The 23030-nt window shown below is 36.1% G+C and overlaps 1 protein-coding gene across 2 annotated transcripts in view; it reads left to right on the top strand.

The window, feature by feature from the left end:
* The window catches only part of LOC127629933 (cotranscriptional regulator FAM172A homolog), a 233937-nt gene that overhangs the window by 10088 nt on the left and 200819 nt on the right, over positions 1-23030 (top strand). For both annotated transcript variants that reach the window (XM_052107262.1, XM_052107254.1), the window contains exons 5-6: positions 17740-17805; positions 20205-20396. In XM_052107262.1, the coding sequence (XP_051963222.1) occupies positions 17740-17805; positions 20205-20396 (258 nt within the window). The remainder of the gene's footprint in view (positions 1-17739; positions 17806-20204; positions 20397-23030) is intronic.

Genomic DNA, 23030 nt, shown 5'->3' on the forward strand with positions numbered 1-23030 from the left:
TCGATAATGTCGACTAAACGTTTCAGCCCTAATGCAAATGATAATTTGCTTTTAAATTCACCTGCTTTATTTGCTTGAATAAATCCGGGTGTCTGTCTTTATTAAGTTTGATGTGTTCCTCCTATCGTCAGAAAATTGCGAAAGCAGCGTTTACAAACAGGTTTTTGATGATCTGTGATGTTTCCCTTTTCATCAGCCTCAAATTACCTGGCTTTTTCCACTTATCATTTCGACATGATTCAGTTGAGGCTCCGCTGCAGCTGTGCTTGTTGTCATCTTTTGCTTGTTGTGAGCGTTCGAAAGTTCCCGCCTCTGCATGTGTACCGGTACCCCGGTACCTTCAGAAATTCTGGTATCGTAAATAATTTTTTGTTTAAGTACCGACTTGGTACCGGTATTTTTGACAACACATAACATATAAATGCTATTTATAAAATATTTAATATTTAAATAAATAAAGGGTTTTGAAAAAGGTAACATTTGATTAACATATTGTTTCTGGCAAATGTAAGACTTAAACAAATGCTTTAATTAGAACCATTTAAATATTATTTTCTTTTTTAAGTATAAAATTAGTTCAATTAATACCAAAACAAATGTATTTGCTTTGCCATTTACCAAACAGTATGTTTAAAAGTATACATTTTGTTTACTAAATATTTTAAATTCATATAATAATTGCAATTAGGTACTTATTTCATTAAATAAATACACATTTATTTTGTAAGACTCATTTATTTTGAATTCATATTACACCCAAAAAATAATAAACCTAATTCAATTTTTTGAAATTATGTTAAGAAATTGAAATGTGTAAATCTTTAAAATATGGGCTTAAACATTTTTTTGAGTGTATGTACACTAAGATTGCTCCATTTATTTGATTTATTTGATTTTTTTGCTATCTTAAAAACACAAAAAATATGCTATCTTAATTTGACTGTCCCTGTATTTGGTGTGTAAATGCTGCTGTTGGTAGTGTGTGTCCCTGTGTTCTCAGATCTGAGAGTGTCAATGTGGGGTACAGAAGTGGGAGAGTGTCTTTGTGAGACTGGAGACAGCACCAGATTTGAACTTCATCTGAGCTGCTGGACCACAGCTTACCCTGACAGGTTGACTAGGATAGAGAAAGGGAGAAGTTTACGCAGGCAACGGCATGCTCATACGGCTCTATTGTGATTTTTAGGATTGATGAGGCAGAAGTAGATCATGTGTGAGTGTGTGTCCATCAGAGCAAAGAGGCTTCTTTTATTTTGCCTAAAGATTATGAAGAAAGACACTGATGTTTTTGTTTTACTCGGGTGTTCGTCTGGTTATATTTCTCCTGATTGCCCGCATCCTTGAAATAGACCTTTTTCACATTCCAGGTTTTGGTATGCGGAAGTAAACATTTGCAGGGTAAACTTCGACAGCAGTGAATGGGAGACCACAGCAAATATTATTTTTACTTACCCATTTTCTCGAAGACCAAAAGAAAAAAAATACACTCTTACATTTAATGACTTTCCAGAAGAGGAAGAAATAGAGAGCGATTGATTAAGACAGTTAAATGGGAGAAGATGCCAAATTTACTGTCACTCTCTCAGCAGTTGTAGTCGAAACCCCCTCGCAGCTGTGGTAATGAATTTTTTACAACTAATTTCAGGGTAATATAGCACAAAGCATAATGTTATAAACTTATACTCAATATTTAAAAAAATTTATAATATAAAAAAGTTGTTGCAAGATTTACGCTGCTAAATAAGGCGGAAATACATCATCATGATCTGTAAAAAAGGTCCATTCTTGACCTAGGAGAACTCGGCTAGTCAAATAGCATTGAAGATTGGTGGTTTAAACGTAAAGCTCTTTATTGATTTATTTTTTTTTTTCCTAAAACTAATTTTAAAATGACTCATATACTTATAAATTCAGGCTTTGTTCACTTAGGGTGCTTTAATTAAATTAGGAGAAAAAAGTTTTAGTGTACTTCATTGGCATGAAAAAAAATGTTGCCTAAGCAGTGCAAAATACCATAAGTAAAATAAAGGAAAAAATAAACAAAGTATATTATTTTTAATATTAATATTTTATTTATCTATGTTTTTTATATTATTTATCTAATTGGATTTTCTATAAAAAAAATCTGAGAATATTTTAGAATTTACAAATATATTTCTGGATGTTTTACATTAATGACACATTAAGCATTAAAGTCATAATAGAGTGTTAGAGAAAATCTAACTCTTTATATTGAGGGATCCTGAGTGTTTTAAAGGAAAAACTCTGTCAGAATAAAAAACATTTCAATTTCTCTCCCATTCCTCATTTTTGTTCACTGTGTTGCTTCATGAGTGTGTCTCTGACCGGCCACAATGAGAAATGTCAGTTTCAGAGTTCACACATCTTCCTATTAATAACTGCTTCATCGAACTGTTGGAAATTACGTGAATGCATACATACAGTTCATAATGAAGTATTGATACAAGAGTCTAAGTTATAAATGAAATATTGTAAAAAAAAAAAGTTTTAGGTTCATCATAATGAGTCTGTATACTGTTGACATTTTACCTGATTTTTATTGTAAGCAGGCATGTCAGTTTTTTTCTGATCACTGTCAGAACATGTGTGTCCATGCAATTCAGTATCTCCTCTTCTCCATTCATGTGATGACTGGATCATTGTTAGAGTTACTTAAGCTAACGTTACAGAGTTACACGTTAAGGTCACGCACACTCCCTAAAGTGTCTGTGGGCTTTTAATTAAGTTGTGTATCAGATTGTACTGTATGTAAGCGTTCCTTAATGTGTGTATCTCTCTCCTTTGTATTCCAATTGACTCTTGCATATTTCAGTGGCACTCAAAATATATGCAAGTGCTTTGTGTTAACCGGGCAATTTTTTTTGTTACCTCCCTGCCAGTACAACACTGTTTATACATTCACACTTTGTGTCTGACGGCGTGTGAGTTTATGTGTGGATGGCTTCGTGGGTCCATGTTGGTATGTTCTTAGCGGGCAGAGGATCCTGGACGTTACCTGATACGCGCACCTGCATGCACACTTGCACAAACGCATGCATGCACGCACACAAACAGAGGAGGGCTATAAGTGACTGTTCTCTGAGCTAGGTGACACAGTGTGGTCTCCACTCCAGATGGGAGAGCATTAAGCTGTTAATAAATGAGGATCTAATGAACAAGAGCTGCCCAGATGGCTCGATTTTATGGATAACTCCTCGCTTTCTCAATTTTTATAGTGATTGGCTCTACACTGAAAGAAAACATTGACTCAAAAGAATTACAATACAGTTTAGTTTTTTGTATTATTATTATTTTATATTTATTATAATTTTTAATTAATTAATTATTATATTTACAGGCATGTTTTGCCTTTAATGGATATTGAAGAGTGACCGGGTGGTATATGGGGAGAGAGTTGGATTAGGAAGTGTCATAAGTCAGACTTGAACAAGTGTCCTTGTGGTATAGCCACAGCACAGTTATATCAGATTAGACTTGTTAGTGGGATTTGCTAAGGCAAGCATCACTGTTAAGTTTGCTCATACTTTACAGACCCAAGCATTAAAATTGACCAGGTGGAGGATAGGTGATGTTGGGGTGCTTCAGCAAGGCTGGAATTGGGCAGATTCATCTTTGTAAAGGACGTATCAGCTTGATATTAAGCATTGTGATGTGCTTGTCCCTCGGACAAGAAAATTGGTCATTCACTTATCTGTGAAGAAAAACTGTCTGAAAAGACACTTGGCTGAAAAGACTGTGCTTTTTTTTGCTGTTGTGTTTTCTAAAATTAGCAGTAATGTTAGGATGTTTATTGTTAACAAAATGCATAAAAATTCGAATGAATCCTAAGTACCCTGTTCATTTAATACTGTATGTGGGTTGTAGACAAATAACATAACTTAACATAACATAAGAAATGTATAAAGATTGAAGATTTATCAACATATGAAAATGAATCAACAAACTCACACCTTTACACTTAACATGCCCTCTCTAGAAATATGTCTTACGTCCCTAAAAAACAGAGACATTTGGCATGTCCCAGGAGGATTTCAAACGTCAGATGGAACAACCCACCAAAAAAAAAATCATAATATTCATGACATAAAAATGTATTCGTTTAAATAATTTTACATCATCTATTTTATTTTATATATTTAAATAATAAAATATTAAAGGTAAACTATAAAAAATTATTCAGGTATAAGGAAAGTATGATACTATTTACTTGATGGTTGTATGACCTGACATTTTAGTTATTAAATAAACAATTTGAATGTGTTCAAAATGTTTGTCATGTTCAAAATCACATGAAACAAATCAGTTCTAAGATTTTATTTTATTTAATATTTTTTTTAGATTATGTAGATTTTCCATTTTCATTATGGATAACCTTATTTTTGACTGACCAATGTATTTATCCGTTTATCTGTAAAGTGAAGCTTCCGGCAAAAAATACACTTCATAATAAAAGCATGTTTCAAAGTATAAGCAAGAGCCCTGAAACTGGAGAAATTGTGACTGCTATATCGGCATGTAATATAGACTTTGATGGTTATCCTTTAGTGTGCCACTTTATGAATGGTGCGAGTCGCACCTCTCATTTTCTAAACAGCTTTCTCCCTCATGGGACTTAGCGATGGTGCTTGATGCTATTTCTGGGCCTCCATTGGACAAAGTTGATTTCATGATATTGTCATTCAAGACGGCACTATTGTTAGCATTTGTTTCAGCTAAACAGGTCAGTGAGATACACACACTTTCGGTACATTCTGCTTGTATGCAATTTATGCCAGGGTTTTATTATGACCAAACCCTGGATTCATGCCCAAAGTTATTCAATCTATTGTTCATCTTGAACTCAGGGCTTTTTGTCCACCACACTTTGCTTCGTTAGAGCAGCAGAGGTTGAATGCATTATGCTCCATGCATTTATACAGAAAGGACTGAAAAATTCAAGGAGAGTGATCAGCTGTTTGTTTCCTTGGCAAAACTGCACACAGGAAAGCCGATCACCAAACAGTGCTTATTGCACTGGATAGTGGAAGCTATTTCTTTGGCATATTCCAGTAATAATACCCCATATGGGTTGCATGCTCATTCTATAAGGGGAATATCTACATCGTGGGCTCTCTTTAAAGGGGTTACGATACAAGATATTATTTATTATTTGGGGGGGGGGGTTCTCCCCTTTTTATCCCCAATTTGGAATGCCCAATTCCCAATGCACTCCAAGTCTTCGTGGTGGTGGAGGACAAATCTCAGTTGCCTCCTTGTCTGAGATTGTCAACCCGTGCATCTTCTCACATGGCTTGTTGAGCGTTTTACCACGGAGATATAGCGCAGGTGGAAGCTTCACACTATTCTCCGCAGTATCAATGCACAACTCACCACGTGACCAATCGAGAGCGAACCACATTGCAGTGACCACGAGGAGGTTAACCCTTGCGACTCTACCCTCCCAAGCAACCAGGCCAATTTGGTTGCTTAGGAGACCTGGCTGGAGTTGTACAGCACGCCCTGGATTCGAACTCGTGATTCCAGGTGCGGTAGTCAGTGTCTTCACTCGCTGTGATACCAGGGCCTCCCGGTACAAGATATTTGTGAAGCAGTGAGCTGGTCTTCACCGCACACATTTGCAAGGTTTTAGAAATTGGATGTTACAGCAAAAACTTAAGTGATTGCTGTACTGAGCATTGGCTCTTGAGTCTGCCAGGACTCTCCCAGCCATGGATAGTTATGATAGTTGGCAGAGAGGTACAGAACAGGCTGTCTGGCAATACGGGAGTTAGGATATCCCACAGTGAGACACCAAAACGTATGCTTGGAAAAAAAAACTATAGGTAACTTGTGTAACCCCAGTTCTCTGATAGCATTACGTGAGGTGTCTCACCAGATAACCCTCCTTGCTGTTTGAAGCAAGGAAGAGGTGTGCTTTTTTTGAATAATGCAATGACGCCGTGTCGGGAATGACAAGCATCACATCCCATAAGGACTGGCGTAATGTAATAGGGCTTCTAGGAATGTATGGAAGGGGCCTACCCACAGTTAAATAGGGAGAAATACCCCTGCTTGGACAGCTATTTTTCCACTGCGAAAATAGGATGAATTTGACCAAAATTACATTATCTTCAGAAAGCTGAATAACACACAATAACATACACCATCTCTGCTGTAATTGCACATACTCCATATTTCCCTCTCTCTCTCTCTCTCTCTCACACACACACACACACACATAAACACACCAACTTGGTTTTATATAATTGTGGGGACTCTCCATAGATTTTATACAGATCTAACAATTTTTTAAATCAAATAGTTTATTATAGTTCTAGTTTCCAGGCGTGTTGGTTATCTATGTTTCTGAGACATAGCAAACATTACATTAGAAATTAGCTTAATTAATTCTGATTCAGAGTAATGACCATCATCATCCAATCACTGCCACACTTGTTAAAATAAAATTATGCATTTTACATTTTTAATCTTTGAACTAATTATCATTGTCCCTGCAGCCTGAAACTGAACTTTTGACTGGATTGTAGGAGTGAATGCACTTAGCTGCATAGTGAGCTATTGGATGATCCCTTTGTCCCTATTTAGTGAATGACTTAACCTTTAGTGTGCTGTCTGTCTGTACTGGTTTCAGAACAGTTTGAAATGCATATAACGCCTCTGAAAGCAACATTTTTCAGCTTTTGGGTGAACCCATTGATTCTCAATGAAGAAATCGACGCCATGCTGTTGTGTCACGAGATTAGGTGCACCAGAGGTTTAACACTTAGGGGGCTTTCACACTGGCAGTTTAGTTTGAAACGGAACACGGTTATTGGTAATGTGAAATCTGTCATGCGGACCGGAGGTGCTCACTGTGCTACCGAACCCGAGAGTACTTGTAGGAGGTGGTCTGAGTTCAGTTGCAATGGAACTGTAGCGCGATTTGCGTGAATGTGAAAGCAAATCGGACTTGGGTGCGCACTTGTTCGGGAAGTAACATGTTCATGCGTTTTAGCCAATGACAACATCATTCGTTTCAACAAGACACGAGGATCCACACATTCCTGAAAGTCCCAAAAAAGTAATGACATCATAATGACATACAAATACAATCAACACTATAAATACTGTCTGTCTGCGTATACACCGTATAAATAATATATAGAAATACTATTATAGGTTATAAATATAGGGTATAATAGGAGATGACAGTGGCGATAACGTCACCTTGGACACGAGCATGAGTAAGCGTGCAGTGTAAACAAAAATGCAGATGAACTCCTTGCAATCAGCAGTATCCTCAAAAAATGCTATTTGCGAGCAGCAGCAAGCTTCCTTCCCCTGGACATCTGATGAGTTAAGCCGTGAAGCGCACATATAGGTAGTTGTTCATTCTGCTGTGCATAATGCCACCAAAAAAAACAAAAAATATGACTATTCGTGTTGTGTTCATGTTTGTGATGACGTAAGATGAATGCAAATGGACCAGGGTTCAATAGAATCAAGTGAGTGTGAAACCAGACCAACGCTTCGGGGAGCACCGGGAACAATCGCACTCTGAATCGGACCGCAGCAAACGTGCCCCCTTAAATGACAGTCTAGTGTCTTGTGAATGGTATTCAGTTGTTTTAAATTAATTTAAATTATGCATTGCATGACACGTGGGCATGATGTTGCACTAGGTTAAAATAAATAAATAAAAGCTTTACAAGCACCAGTCACATTTCCTTCATACATACATACATACATACATACATACATACATACATACATACATACATATATATATATATATATATATATATATATATATATATATATATATATATATATATATATATTAGTTATCTAGGCTAATTACATATATAACGTTGGATGTTTATTTCTTAGAGGTACCTTGTTGATGGTAAAATGTGTTGTGTCAGGGTGTTGAAAAAGCCAAGTGAATGTTGCTATTGATTTAGAATGTGAATAAACACTGAAACGCTTACAGCACAAGAACATTTAGAGTAACTGCCGCCCCACACTCAGCATCAGTCATGCTTGTTTTGTTTTTATGTTAAGATCAGCACCCTATAATGGTCTGCACTTATATAGTGCCTTTTTAACCTTGGCAGTATTAAAAGCGCTTTACACTGCATCTCATTCACCCATTCACACACACATTTTCACTCCAATGACGGCAGAGCTGCCATGCATGCCAAACCTGTATGATTTTTTCTCCCATGGAACACAAAAGGAGATTTTAGCTAGGCATTTATCATTAAAAAAATAATAATTATGTTTTTTTTAAGTGACTGTGCACTAGGTGTAAATAGCCCCTGCCACATAGTACGGCTGCTTGCACTTAAATAGTCTGGTGGAAACACAGACAAACGCTGCAATGGCGTAGTGTGTTAAGATGGTGTGGATGTGCTTTTTCCATGCAGATGATCCAGTTTTGATACCACTTTCTCCTATTCTATTTCCACTCTTATTATTTCCTTTTAATGATGCTTGGAACAATGCATACAAATTAATATAAGGGCTGATTTCCTTGCATTGATTTGGTCACAGTGAAGGCTGCGGAGTTACGAGGTACTATGGTTTTACTGCAAAATATCATTGCAATACTATGGTTACTTTAGTACAACTATGGTAGATTTTTGAAGGGTAATGATAGGTTTATTGGGGTTGGTGTAGAGTGTCTGTTGGACTCTAAATAAACACAATGAACACACTACAGTGAAAAACCTATGCTGTATGTAAGTAATTAGGGATGTAAATAGTTTTAGGAAATATTTGCACTGGCAATAAATAGCATCTATTGCTGTTTGCAAATAGCATCACTCTCTTTGCACTGCAAATAGCCTCTGCCTTATTATTTTCTTCATACAATGAAAGTGAATGGTGACTGAAGCTGTCATTTTGCCTTACATCTAACATTTTCTTGTTCCATACAACAGTGGTTCTCATTCCTTTTGACTCTGAGGCCCCACTGTTCTCCAAGCCATTGTTCGAAGCCCCAGAATCTAGGAGTGTCAATAGATTAAAATACTTATCACGATTAATTTCTTTACTCCAGACATTTTAGTTTATATGTTGTAAGTCTAAATCATGCTTCAGCTAATTTAAATATTTAAATAAAGATAACATATTTGAATACACCTGATTAAAAAAATGAAATAAATGTAATCTTAAGGCCCCCTATTTGGCCTTGGCTTCTGGTTGAAAACCATTGCTACAGAAGAAAGTCACTCATGTTTGGAATGATTTTAGGATGACTAATAGTTGAGAGCTTTCATTTTTGGGAGAACTATCCCTTTCACGATACAATGCATCATATTACACAAGTTAAATGCTTGTGAATGCTACTTCAAGTTGTCTTTTAAGGTTTTGATCTGACAAGTGACATATTGCCACTTGAATGATATGGATTCATGGTGGAAGTATTGCATTAAGTGCATTCACTTTTTTCCTCTGATGACAACATAAGCTAAAAATGTAATAAACAAATGAGAAACATTAATAGAAGAAGAAAAGCAGAGTACAACCAAGATAGCATGCTCTATTTTATTTCTCAACCCTCTCTTACATAAGCCACTCATAAAATATACAACATTCAAAACACCCACTTCTCTTTCTCTTCAATTTGTATTTATGTATTTCTGTTTTGGGGATTTGCTTCATGTATTCTGTATTCTATATTTATTTGTAATTCACCACTCTTCCCTGTGCTGACATTTCATCATTGCATCGTCTTCTCAATTTGTAGTGGGGCCATTCATTCTCTCCTGCCTGATTAGCTTTAAAAGACCATGTTGATCGACTGATCTGAAGTCAGTGTACAGCAACTGAAAACAAACACAGTTTGCAGTATTGATTACCCTTCACTGTCCGGAGTCCAGTTGGTTCATTAGTGCGGGTCAGAACAAGGACTACCTGATAAGCACCTGTCCTCATTTTTCAATTCCTTCTGGGATTCCCGTCTCACAGGGGGTCAAAGTTTCATAAGCCGCTCCTCTTTTCTTCTTCCTGGAACTCAAATGTCTTATCACTTGAGCGCTAGGGTCAGTCGAACGGAGAGGTTGAGTCATAATACCCTATAATTATGGGAGCTCTCTGGGTTTTCTAAGCTTTTCTCGCTCGATTGCTTCCCCTGACTTATTCCCCTCATCTCTGAGCCAATGGACCTCCTCCTGCTTGTTTGAAAAGGATTTTTGTTGTATGCTAGTTTACAAACAGATCAACTTAATTGTACAACCGTGAACCTCATTAAAGGGGTAGTTCACCAAAAAATGAAATTTCTGTAATTTTACTCATGTTTTTCCAAGACTTTGGAAATACTTTTTTCCAAGACTTTTTCTTCCATTGGACACAAAAGGAGATTTTAGGCTGAATTCTAGTCTCAGTCACCATTCACTTCCAATGAAAGTGAATGATAAATTACATTCTGGGTAGTATTTTCTACAGAATATAGAAAAGTCTTACAAGTTTGGAACATCATGACAGTGAGTAAATGATCAAATAATTTTAATTTCCGGGTGGACTATCCCTTTATGACCCATCCAGATGACATGCTCTTGTCAAGGTTAAGATGTCTCTGTCTTTCTCCTTCCTCCCATTGCTTCCTCCCACGGTGTATCTTTTCTCAGCTGTGGCATTGTGCGTGAGCTGGCAGAGAATGTTTTCCATGAGGGATTAACTGTGACCTTCTCCCCTCAGATGCTGTATCTTCCCAGTGCTCTCCTGTAGATCCCCCCCGCTAAGATTCTTCCTTCCTTTATGATCCTCCAGATCATGACCACTTCAGCAAAAGCCCATAAACAAACCCCTCCTGAAATCCAAGCCTGGAGCTGACCCTGTGTGGTCATCTATTGTCCTCTGCGAAACCAAATCACTGGCTACTGAGACGTGGTTGTATTTATGTATCATTAATGGGGTGATTTCAGCTTTTTAAAATATATGTCTTAGTAGTTTGTTGGCTTGGGGGTAGACAGAAATGGACAAGATGGTGAAAGAAACTGGAACTGAAACAAGCAGATTAATTGGCTGATATTTGGAGAATATTATTTGCCGATTTTCTAGCTGTGTCCATTTGGCAACAGAATTGATTTGGCCTTGTATCAGTTCCAAAATCGTTGAAACAGCCTTTTCAATGGATAGTGTATGTTGTCTGTCTTTCTTAAATCTTTTTTTTATTTTAGTTTGTGAATTTTGGTAAATATTGTAGTAAACACTGCGTAAAATTAAAGTGAATTCTGTGTAAATGTTTTCATCAAAATTCAGCTGACCTTAATTTCTAGATATTGGTATTTATATTGGACTTTCGAAAACTCTGACGACCGCAACTTTAGCGTTTTGCGAACACATTTAAATGAAATTCCAAACTTTAAATATAGATATTAAAGAAATGTAGTCAAATTTCTTTCAAAATGCAAGATTTATAATAAATGCAAAAACGAATACATTAAAAATCTACAATGGGTGGGGAATGTGTAGAATTTGGAAATTTCTTTAGAATCTGCAGTGATTTCTGCAGAATTATGTGGCCACAAATGCTGTATTAGTCTAGTCATAACCAGGGTTGAATGTAATCTGATTTCAAACTGTACTAATCTAATTACTTTTAAGCACAACAAGTTCTGTGAGGCATTACATGTTAAATACTTGTAATATGATTACAATCATATAGTAAGTAATAATGTTACTGACTTTCAATTAAGTTAATTTCCTTTAAGTACAAAATTTGCATTTCACATACTGTATTTCTAAAACATTTTGTAGAATATTTTTAAAACAAAATTATGTTAATATGTACATCATCTGTTTGCGTGTCTGTGAGAGCTGAGGGGTGTGCACCCCATAACGATTCATTCTAATAGAGAAACATATGAGTGTATGACTTTGTGTGAAAATGAATACAGAGAAAATGTAGTCAGTCATTTGAATTCGTTGAGCAGAAAAAAACAAAAACATCTCTGTGAAAAGTGTTTTAGAAAGTAACTTGTATTGTGATTACTTTTCCGAAGAAGTAGTCAGTAATCAGTAATGTGATTACAATCTTAGAATGAAAATAAAAATCCAGTAATTGATTACAATTTTAGAGAAGGAATTATTCATTTGTAGTTTATTACTTTTTTAAATAACTTACCTAAGTCTGGTTATAACTGGTCCACCATCAGCTTTTAAAAATCCGTTCCTCAACATTCCAATTCAAACCAAAAATCCTCATTCAGGATCTTCAGTTTTTCATGTCAACACTAATCTCAAGACGACCTGTGATCACCACCCTCATCACGTTTAGAGGGGGAGGTGAGGAGCACTTAGCATTCTTACCTGCAGGGTTTTCATTATCAGACTAATAAGACAGTATTAATTATGCGACAGCACTGCGCCCTAATTAGGATGACAGCCGATTGTGCTCTGCTCTCCATGTCAATTTATCTATAGGAGGGCACACAAGCCAAACACTAATATTCAAAATGATTGTTTAGGATATCAACTGTGAGGATTGATTCTCTGTTACTCGTGTATGCCTAGGGGAACTCCCTTAGAGACCGTTAGTAACATGGAGATTGTTGAGATTTATCAATGTTGATATTATCACCTATGAAGGCTGTCTGAAATAATGAACTATATGAACCCAACGTTCTCGCTGAGTTTGCGCTTCGTACAGCATAAAAATCTCTCAGGGTATTTTGTGAGTCTGGGGGCAAAAAGATAAATGTGTGAAAATGAATATTGTCTAATTACTACACAAATAAAATATGAACTATTCAGAGTTGTTTTGTGAAGATAATCGGCCCAGAGATGCCCAGATTTTGTTCTGGGGCATATCTCAAGTTCTCAATATGAACTGTCCAAACACCGTGTGAATGCTAGAAATACTCATATTTCCTTGTTTTTTGTTTATAAGAAATTATGTCTTTTAGTATTAATATCTCTGTACAAGTACTGGGCCAAACAAGGTTTACCTCCAAAAGCTCAATTGTTTAAAATATTAGAACAAATGAGGAAGAGCAGACAATGTGATTTCAAGAATTTAGATTGGGTTGTCTTTGTCATTTTTTCACTCAGTAATTTATGCATGCTTGACCTGAGTCTTTTTTTATTTCAGAAAAAACAGTTTTTCATTTCCTGAAACACGTTTATTTCCAAAAGATTCCTCCGTGTCTCTGTTAGCTGCAGTTTATCTAAAAAGGTTTTAAAAGTATAGAGTTCACGATTGAACTTCAATGTTAATAAAGAAAAAGTTCCTCAAAAATCTAACGAGGGAGCATGTTCCACATACTCGCATCTCTTATTTTTAATACCCCTTGCCAACGTGTCAGTCACAAATGCTCAAATATCAGCCAGGCCAAACGGACATAAACTGTCTCAAGTGGTACCCACGCACCCTTTCAAGACCCCCTAATTCGCATCTCGCTGGTATATCAAAATGGAACCACCTGAGGCGCTGAAGAAATAATGTAGTATAAATGAAATTTCCTGCAAGGCTTATTGATGTCATTAAACACAAGCATATTGCACTTCACAACCATTTTAATCTTCATCAGAGAGGTTGACATTTAGTGAATTAGGAACTGTTGAGCTGCCCGTCCCTTCCTATCGTCAGTGCTGTCGCCACCTCTGCCCCAAACCGTAGATATATCCGTCATCTCATTTAGGCTGGCTGACCGCTAATGAGTGCTAAAATCCCATTGCATTAGCTCATTTCAGCCTAATGTATATTTGGTTTTTATACTCAAATAAGCAATAGCTTAAGCTATGCCTTATGGCTTTAAATGAGTATGTAACCATTATGATTATATTATTACTCTATCTAAAGAAATGTCTGAGAGAATTTTGGAAGCCATGATTGCACTTGTAAATTCATATATGTGTAATCCCCCCCCCATCTATCTCTTTAGTCTCCACATTTAAAATCACATATCAGTGTCATTCTATAACAGTTAAAGGACGGGCAAGGAGGAGGCAGGAACCGGCTGAACAGTAAACGTAAGGTTTAATGTAAAATTCAACTTAAAACAACATACATACACATATGCAACGTGGCCGCGTACATATCTCTCTTTCGAACCAGCGTCTTCGGCTGCCCCTTAAATCGCTCTCCCACTAATCAGCTGATTCAGTACTCCATCACGGCCCGACCACGCCCTCCTCCACAACACACTCCTCCCCTTCCCGATTCAGGCCCGGGGTGCCACTGGTCTGACTAAACCCCCCCCCCAACTTCTCTACCATTCTGGTCGTTCTGACAACTGGCGGCCCACCCCGCCTCCTAATAACCTGGGGGGAGAGATGAGGGGAAGCATGGGGCGAGGGAAAAAGGTAAGCAGAGACACACAGATAGAGAGAGGAGAGAGAAGAACTTTCTCGCAGGCTCCCGGATGCGCAGTCATCTAGTCCTCAACCACTCCTCTGCCCTCTGAAGTTTTGCCATTGGGTTATATCAAAATTGACGGAGTGACTTGGCAATTGTAAAAATTGTGGTTGCAAATTGAAAACAGTTTTTTTTTTTTTTTTAGATGAAACAATGCAGAATGAAAAATTTCAAAGATGATATACACTGACAAGGGTGAATTATCCTGCTGTAAGAGGCCACTGCCTTTAGGGAATACCATTGCCATGAAGGGGGTGTACCAGGTGGCACGTGTCAAATTGACGTCCATGTGAACGGCCGGACCCAGGGTTTTCCAACAGAACATTAGTTTCATAAAAAAAAGAAAATTATATATAAATATACACACACACTGGCAGCCAAAAGTTTAGAATAATGTACAGATTTTGCTCTTATGGAAATAATATAATGGCAAGTGATTTTCTAGTACCAAATTAGCAATTCAGCATGATTATTCAAGGATAAGGTGTTGGAGTGATGGCTGCTGGAAATGGGTCACGTCTAGATTTGATCAAAAATTTCTTTTTTCAAATAGTGATGGTGCTGTTTTTTACATCAGTAATGTCCTGACTATAATTTGTGATCAGTTGAATGCCACTTTGGTGAATTAAAGAACCATTTTCCTTCCAAAACAGCAAAATCTGCACATTGCTCCAAACCTTTGGCCACCTGTGTGTGTGTGTGTGTGTGTGTGTTTGTATATATATATATATATATATATCACATCAACCTTCAAAATGGGGAAAAATTATTTTCTCACAGTCTCTAGAATGGTGCCAAAAAACATCCGGTGAGTGGCAGTTCAGTGTTGCTTGGTCCAATCAGGCTCGTGACCCAAAATGAGTTTGACAACTCTGCTGTATGTGTTGTGTATGTTATGTTTCTTTGCTGAATTGCGTTTTTGTATGAAATCTGTGGAGTGGTTAAAAAATGAGGTTTAGTGACTTCTGACTTCAACGGTATACCATATTCTTTTTTTTTTTTTATGAAACTAATATATTGATTACGGTTGAATTCATATTATTTATAGGAGAGTAAAGAGTTCAGAAAATTATAGGGGGGCTTGATCTGGAAACATTGTTTTACCTGTTTATGAGCATGTCGTACTATTCACTCCTAGACATTCTCGTTTACATTTTCAGTATACCTTTGAATACTGAAATGTTTTCTCATTTGTCTAGAGTCTAGACCATGTGCATCACACTAAATTTATCCGGCAGCTCAGTTTTACTGCAGATCAAGACCTCACACATACTTTGACACCAGAACAGCTGACTGTCTTAGCTGTGAGACACGGTTACTGATCCTTCTGCTTCACGCCTCATTCCAGTGGGCTGTCTGTTAGTGTCTCCACCTGGGTGGGCCACAAAGTCCTCTCAGCATCACAGGATCAGTGTACCCTGGAAGATAAGCCCCATCATACTAGTGGGCTGTTCTGTTGACCAATGCCAAATCTTAACCATCATAAAAGATCCATGCTTAATTAGGGCATTTGCCATCCACCTCTTAAAATGTTGTAGTTTCAGCTGTCTTAGATTGTGAGTAAAAGCAAAACGGGTATGAAGCACTCAAAGTTGTTGATGTCAGTGAATTATGAAACTTTTGGCCCAGGGTTGAAATTGCATTGTTTATGCATTCTTAAGAAATGTAGCTGGAGGGATCAACATACCTTACATCAACACACTGCTTGCACTCCAGGTTTGTCCTGCTTTAGTCTAAAGGTGCCCGTACACTCTTCTTCCTTCGCAGAACAAGTGAAATTCCATAGAGTTCCAATGATCTCATTCACTGGTGCTGTCTAGAGTCCATCTGCATGTACTTTAAATATACAGTACTAATTCTAATTTACTGCTATTTTTTTCATCATGAATTCAGTTATCAGTATAATATTTTTTTGTGAACAGATTAATTGAAAAATTAAGAATGTTCAAGACAGTATTTTGAATGCTTCATTGAAAAAAATGGAAATCTGACCTTTTGTGCATAAGGGTTAACATGGTCAATGTCATACGTTTGCTATTTTGATTAGGCGCCTTGTTGGGCTGTTAGATTCCGATTTACAAGCTCTTAATTTGGTTCGATTCCAATATCAATTCATATGGGTATATTTCTGTTACAATGTTCATTTTTCTTACATATAAATTTAATAGTCTTAATTATAAAGGAACCTTCTAGGCAACCAATCTGTCTACAAATCTAAAATGTTAATTTTACAAATTATATTTTATCATTAGTTTTTCATCAAAATGGTCATAGTTTAGCTTTTTAAACGTTTTTACATTCGGTCTGTTCCATAAGTTAATGCCTTGTAATTGCATGTATTCTGTTTCAAATATATTTTTGTTACATTGTTATTGTTTACTTGCATAATTTGTACTATTTAGTACTATTTACAAGTATTTTCTTTGATATGTAGAAGATGTGTTTAATTGGTACTGTCTCTTTAAGACTAGTAGCATGAGCCAGTAAGTGCATGTAACGAGAGAAGACTGCATTTCTTTATTTCTTTACCTCATCAGTGTATGATTATAATTAAAAAAATATATATTTTTTGTTTTTGATCAAACAACTGACTGTAAAGAACAGAAAGGTTATTACGAGAGACATAATTCAATGACATTTTGATCTGTGAATCACATCTTTGGACACACAGAACAAGTTAACTTTTACTTTCATCAGCAAGTGTAAGGACCTCTGTGCTAAACAACTTCTCCACTATACTACTCAATCACCGGTGAATGAAATCTGAACATTTATTAGCCAGTGGATAATCATAGACATTTTAGTCACATAGCATGTGTCAGATTTGGTTGCACGTGTGAGTGATTTATTTTCATTATAGAGGGTTGCCACATAATGTGAAAGATATTGAAGTATCAATATTGTAATTGTTCAGACGAGGATAGTTATCAATAAAATCAATATTTTTACCCAGCTTTAGTGCCTACTAGTAGTGCAGAATCTTAAATAGTTCTTATTCATTTGACAGTATAATGTTTATCTGTTTTAAATTAATACAAATCTTTAAAAAGTGTGTTTGATTTTGTTTGTCATCAATGGAAAAACAATGTTGCAGTCAGTCGCCTTACATGAGTTTACGGTTGTGTGTTTCATTAACTGTTTGTGGTTTGACAAAATGAGTAATACATTTACATCAAAACACACTATCTAATATCTAAATAGTAGAAAATCTTTAATACCTCCCTGCAATTCTATTTTATGTTATTATGCTATTTTTCCCCATCCAAGCATGTATTTTAGTCTGCTATTAAATCTTGTCTCAGACTAACTGGAAGCACAGGTCACTCTTAAAGTAGTTTGAAAGACTGATAATCATGTCCTCTTGTGTCCTGCAGATCATTACAAAGTATGTTTATGAACGCTTGGAGAAAGACTGCAACCTGAAGAGAGAGACCCTTCCTGTAAGTAATGTTAAAACAATAAGAATTTTTTTTCCCCCTTAGAAAAAAAGAACTTGTGATGCATGCTGTTTGAATCTAAACAGAATTATTGTGAAAATGGATGTTGTTGTGCTTTATATTGTTATACAAGATTACAGTGGTTTATATTGTCTGAAAACTAGGTTTTAAAAATGGTATTCTTCAACACTTACCGTTTTTTTTCAAAATCTCCTATTCAAATTTAATTTCTTATGATGGTAAAACAGAGTACGTTCAAGAATGTTCATACAGTGTGGTCACTACATTCATATGAACAATAGTGCTTTGATTTCTAGTATGCTTTTAAGAGGTATATCATTAAAGTAAACAACATTTTTGATAGCAGGTTTTTGCAGATGGTTGAAGTAGAATTTATGGCCTTTTAAAAGCACTGTATATTACTGTACATAAATCACCTGAACAATGCTGGCAAAGGCTTTTATGAGCTGTTTTATTCGTAGAGAGTATTTACCAAATTATGTTCTTGAAGTCTTTATTGTTGTCTTTCACAGAGTTTCATGGGCAAAGCTACCTTTTACCAACTAAACTTGAGAATTTAAGTCCATTTATCAACAGATATTTGAAAGAAGGTTATAGGAAAGACAAAGGATAAAGACGATAAAACAGCAGAAAGATAATTAATAGACAAAATACAATATGTTTTGGGATGCACTAATATGGATTTCTTGACTGATAATATTAACCTATAATCAACTGCTTGTAATAATTTAGCTTTTTTGGGATTTACCCTTTCAACTGGATCAGCTAGCTAATTAATGAAAAAACACTTAAAAGGGTGTCATTTAAAAGCTTTGAATCTGGACTTTACAATGTATGTATGCAGTGTGACGAACACTTAACTACTTGTTTTTAATTTGCGGACAAATATGACATGGTCTTTTTCAAAATGTATGAAATATGATCTTAATCATAATAGGAATTGTTTAAAACAATACGATCGGACAGTGATGTGGCATATGTCGTTTGAAAGGTCTCAATTAGTAGAATACAACAAACATTTTTTCCACTGGAGTATTTGTATATGAAAATCCTTGCATATGCTAGGGGGCTTTTTTTGCATTCAAAAATAGCAAGACATTTAACTTGGCAAAGCGTCTTAAATGTTCTGTAGAGACACTTAAAGCGATGACTCATGTGCACAAAGAGCAACAACGAAAAATAGAGAATGCGTTCTATGTGAACGGTCATATAAAATAAATTCTGTTTTTTTTTCACCGTTTTACTTATTACTTAAAAAAACATGAGATTGGTTATATCTTATTGCATGCGCATGCACAAAAATTAAATAAAGAAATGGGCAAGCCAAAATACTGTAACACATTATTGGTTAAAATTATCAGATGTGATTCCACTATCGGTATTGAAAATAATAATAAAATGTTCCTAGTTGTCTGAAAATAATATACCAGTTACCAATATATCGTGCACCTCTAAATATGTTATTTTCTCATATGGTTTTTAACTCATCTCACGGTTTGTTCACCACACAGGAAGTTTGTGGCAATAAGGATTTGTTGCAGTATAATGAAGTCATCACTGTCCTCAGCAGCCAGCAGTGTCGCTCGGCATGCAACTTGGTTCATTAGAAATGATTCCAGGCTATGACTCACTCTGCTGTTTCTTTAGTGTCCTGCCCCATTTTATTAAGAGTAAATATAGTTGTTGACTCACATCAGGGGATTGAAGAGCTCCACAAACAACGCAAAATACATTTTATAATCAAATCTAGGCTCACTGAGTTTGCCAAGTTCAGCTAGATGATGATGCATTTTAAGTTTCTTGTTCTACTTAGGGCCTGTAGTAAGTAAAACAAACATTAGTGATTTGCATTGCTAATTTTGTAAGAAATCAGAACTGTAGCATATCAAGTCATTTGATTGATTTAGGAGGCTGGCACACTAGAGAAAGCTCTGATGCAGTGTTTGTGAAACGTTAAAATCAAGTAAAATATATATATAGAATCAAGCAATGCACTGAATTGGATTTCTGAAACCTTGACCCACCTGTCTGAAATTCCCATTGGACAACGGATGACAGTGAAAGTTTAAAATTACAAAATTTTTGGTCACATGACAGGGCCACTTTCCATTGTATTTACCCAGTATGTCCTTACGATCACCATTGAAATTGATTCATTAGCAGCATTTTCTAACATATTGTAAACTCTTTTGCATAAGCTCACTAGGTTTTGTTCACCTCTATGTCAAATTATGATATGGCATAGAACTTTCAGAGATTCCAAGTGGTGATTTATTGGGTAATGCACATTTTCATTGTGAGCCACCCTGTTCCCTATCCAAATTGGTGGCTAATATCTCTCCTTAATATTGATTATAATTATTTTTTTTATATTTCATCAGGTTGATGCAGATGAGGATGAACCAAAAAGCTTTATTTATGTGAGCGAGGATGCCCTCACTAACCCTGAGAAGCTCATGGTTCTGATCCAAGGTAGTGGAGTGGTGAGGGCAGGCCAATGGGCTCGACGCCTCATCATTAATGAAGATCTCAACAGTGGGACGCAGATCCCTTTTATTAACCGTGCCAAAGAGGTGGGTTTCATTTTGTCTTGTTGATTGTTTTTGGATTAGCAAAGTAAGTATTTTAGCATTTAGTTTATTACTTATAACCTAAGGTTGTGTTTGGTGTGAATTTTTTATTTTATTCAAACATCCTTTTAAGGTATTTAAGGAACCTCAATTTGGAAGTAAGTTTTTGCCATTGTTTAATGTTTTTACAAAAGATATCCAGTTACAACCCAACACAGTACCTAAATTGTTTATCATACAAAAGTATATAAAAAGGTTCTCAATATCAAACATTTAAATTGAGCAAAATTATTAACGTGACAAACTGAATGGGAAAACTGACAATTTTGGTCTCTAAATGTCCCTTGAATTTATATAGATGCACATCTTTAATGTCAAAATCAAAATATACCGGACGTGTTTTATCCTCCCATTTAAAGGTTAACAAGCCTATTTAATTTTTCTATCCTAAATGCATGATTTAGTTGCTAGTTGTATTTTATAATTTTCATTTGGCATTGTTTTGTTGCTGCTGTCTGCAGTCCTATCAGAATAGACATTCGACTCATTTCTGGGTCACGACCCACCAGTTGAGAACCAATGGTTTAACATCAGTGAAACTAATATCACATGCTTATAGGCTCTATCTGACTCTCTCTCCTCCTCTGTATCCCTCTTTACTCTCCAATCTCTGAATATTTATTAGCAAAAGAAGCTGTTTTACAGTTATGTGTGTACTGTAAACTGTAATTTAGATTTTCATTTCTTTTCTCTGTCGGAGGACGAATCCCTGAGTTATTTCCGTCCATCGCAGCTAGTCATTTGTCACGCTGCCCGCCGTTACCTGTGTAATTTCATCGGCCCGTGATTTCAAATTGACTTAAGGGAGATATCCCTCGCTCCTCCATCTAAATGTCATAATACACACACACACACACACACACACACACACACACACACACACACACACACACCCCAATATAGATGTCTGCAGGCAAAGTCACTTTTCGCTGGAAAAAGATGGACAGGGATGGCAAGGATGTACCGTATGTGCGTATGGTAGATGGTAAGGCGGGCTTATTGCATTTGCCATGGAGGTACATTCTGGAGACTTGTGTGGTGCTGACCATTTATCATACTAAATACTGACCCCGTCTTTGCTATGAGATCATCATAATAGCATTTACAGGAAGAGAGATTCCAGAGTTTGTTGTGTGTGGATCAGTATGACAGAGGAGATGTGACTGTCACTTTGCTATATCTCTATTGCTGAGGGGCTACGGATGTTCTCTGTTATTCTTAAAGTGACGGCTCATGTTTGTGATTTCCTCTGTGATAAACAAGACCACCTGAGGCCATGTGCCGAATGTGCTCTGATGTGAGATCTGTCTGTTTTTTGTAGCCTATCAGGTGTGTTATTCAGATGGGAACTGGTAACTCTCTAACAAACAGATTTCATTGCTCCCTGATCTGTCCTGTGAAACTTTATTAAAGATTATAGGATAGAAATAACATTGTGATGTGGAAATAAAACTGTTTGTGAGAGAGCAGTCAGCATAAAGTGACATACAGTATACACTATATGTATATATATATATCTTGATAATGATGTATTTGTTCTGGCATTGAAAGTGCCTCAAGAACACTACAAGTTCATTCACTTTTTATACTTTCACCTTTTTATTATAATACAATATAATACTGAATTTGTATTATTAGGCAGATGCTATAACACTTGTTGCTATTTACACTAAGTGTAAATCTGTCACACTAAGTGTAAATAGCAATAAAAAGCATAATCTTTGCACTGTGATGCTATTTGCACTCCGTGAAGATAGTGGCAGATACGGTTTACACCCCTAATTAAATACTAACATACAGTATAGGGGCATCACTGCAGCATGTTTATTGTGTTTATTTAAAGTAATACAGACACCCTACACAAACACAAACCCCTAACACTTACCTTCTCTTACAAAAATGAACCATGCTTTTAATACAGCAACCATATAAACCACAGCAGGTTTTAGAGGATCGTGATTTCCAAATGAGAAATGCAGCAGTATAAAAATAAATAAACCCAGTAATAATCATCAGTTTTGGAGTAAACATTGGTAAACATTGAAAGTCAGCTGAGAACAAGGTTACAGTAACCCTCTACTCTCAGAAAAGTTTTTTTCTGGAATACATCAATCACGTTACGACTTAAAAAATTATTATAATTTTTTTCATTATCCTTTCTTGTGCTCTCACACATTCTATATTTTCTCCTTGTTGGACTAGTATTGTTCTTTTTAGGCTCATTTTGGTTGTCAATTGTCTAAGGTACAATCAAGTTCTCTAACAAGGCCTATCTGTCCATCTCCACAATTTTAAATCGATGTAAAATTAACATTTATTAATGGTGCTAGGTTGGCCAAACATTACATACTGTTTGTGCTGTGGACATGAAAGTTTCCTGAACTCATGTGGCTTGTAGAGTGTGCTATTTCTTCTCTAAGCCATCAGACTTAGAAATTGTTCCTGCTTATAATATTTTGCTGCTTATTATAATTACTATAATCTTACCCTAACCCTAAAATAGTTCATTATTTGATTTCCAATTGAGAATGTCTCTGAAAGTCACGAAAGGCAGGTTTTGTCAGGTTTAGCTCACTT

The sequence above is a fragment of the Xyrauchen texanus genome, chromosome 3, assembly GCF_025860055.1.
Source record: "Xyrauchen texanus isolate HMW12.3.18 chromosome 3, RBS_HiC_50CHRs, whole genome shotgun sequence".
In the NCBI taxonomy this organism is placed as follows: Eukaryota; Metazoa; Chordata; class Actinopteri; order Cypriniformes; family Catostomidae; genus Xyrauchen; species Xyrauchen texanus.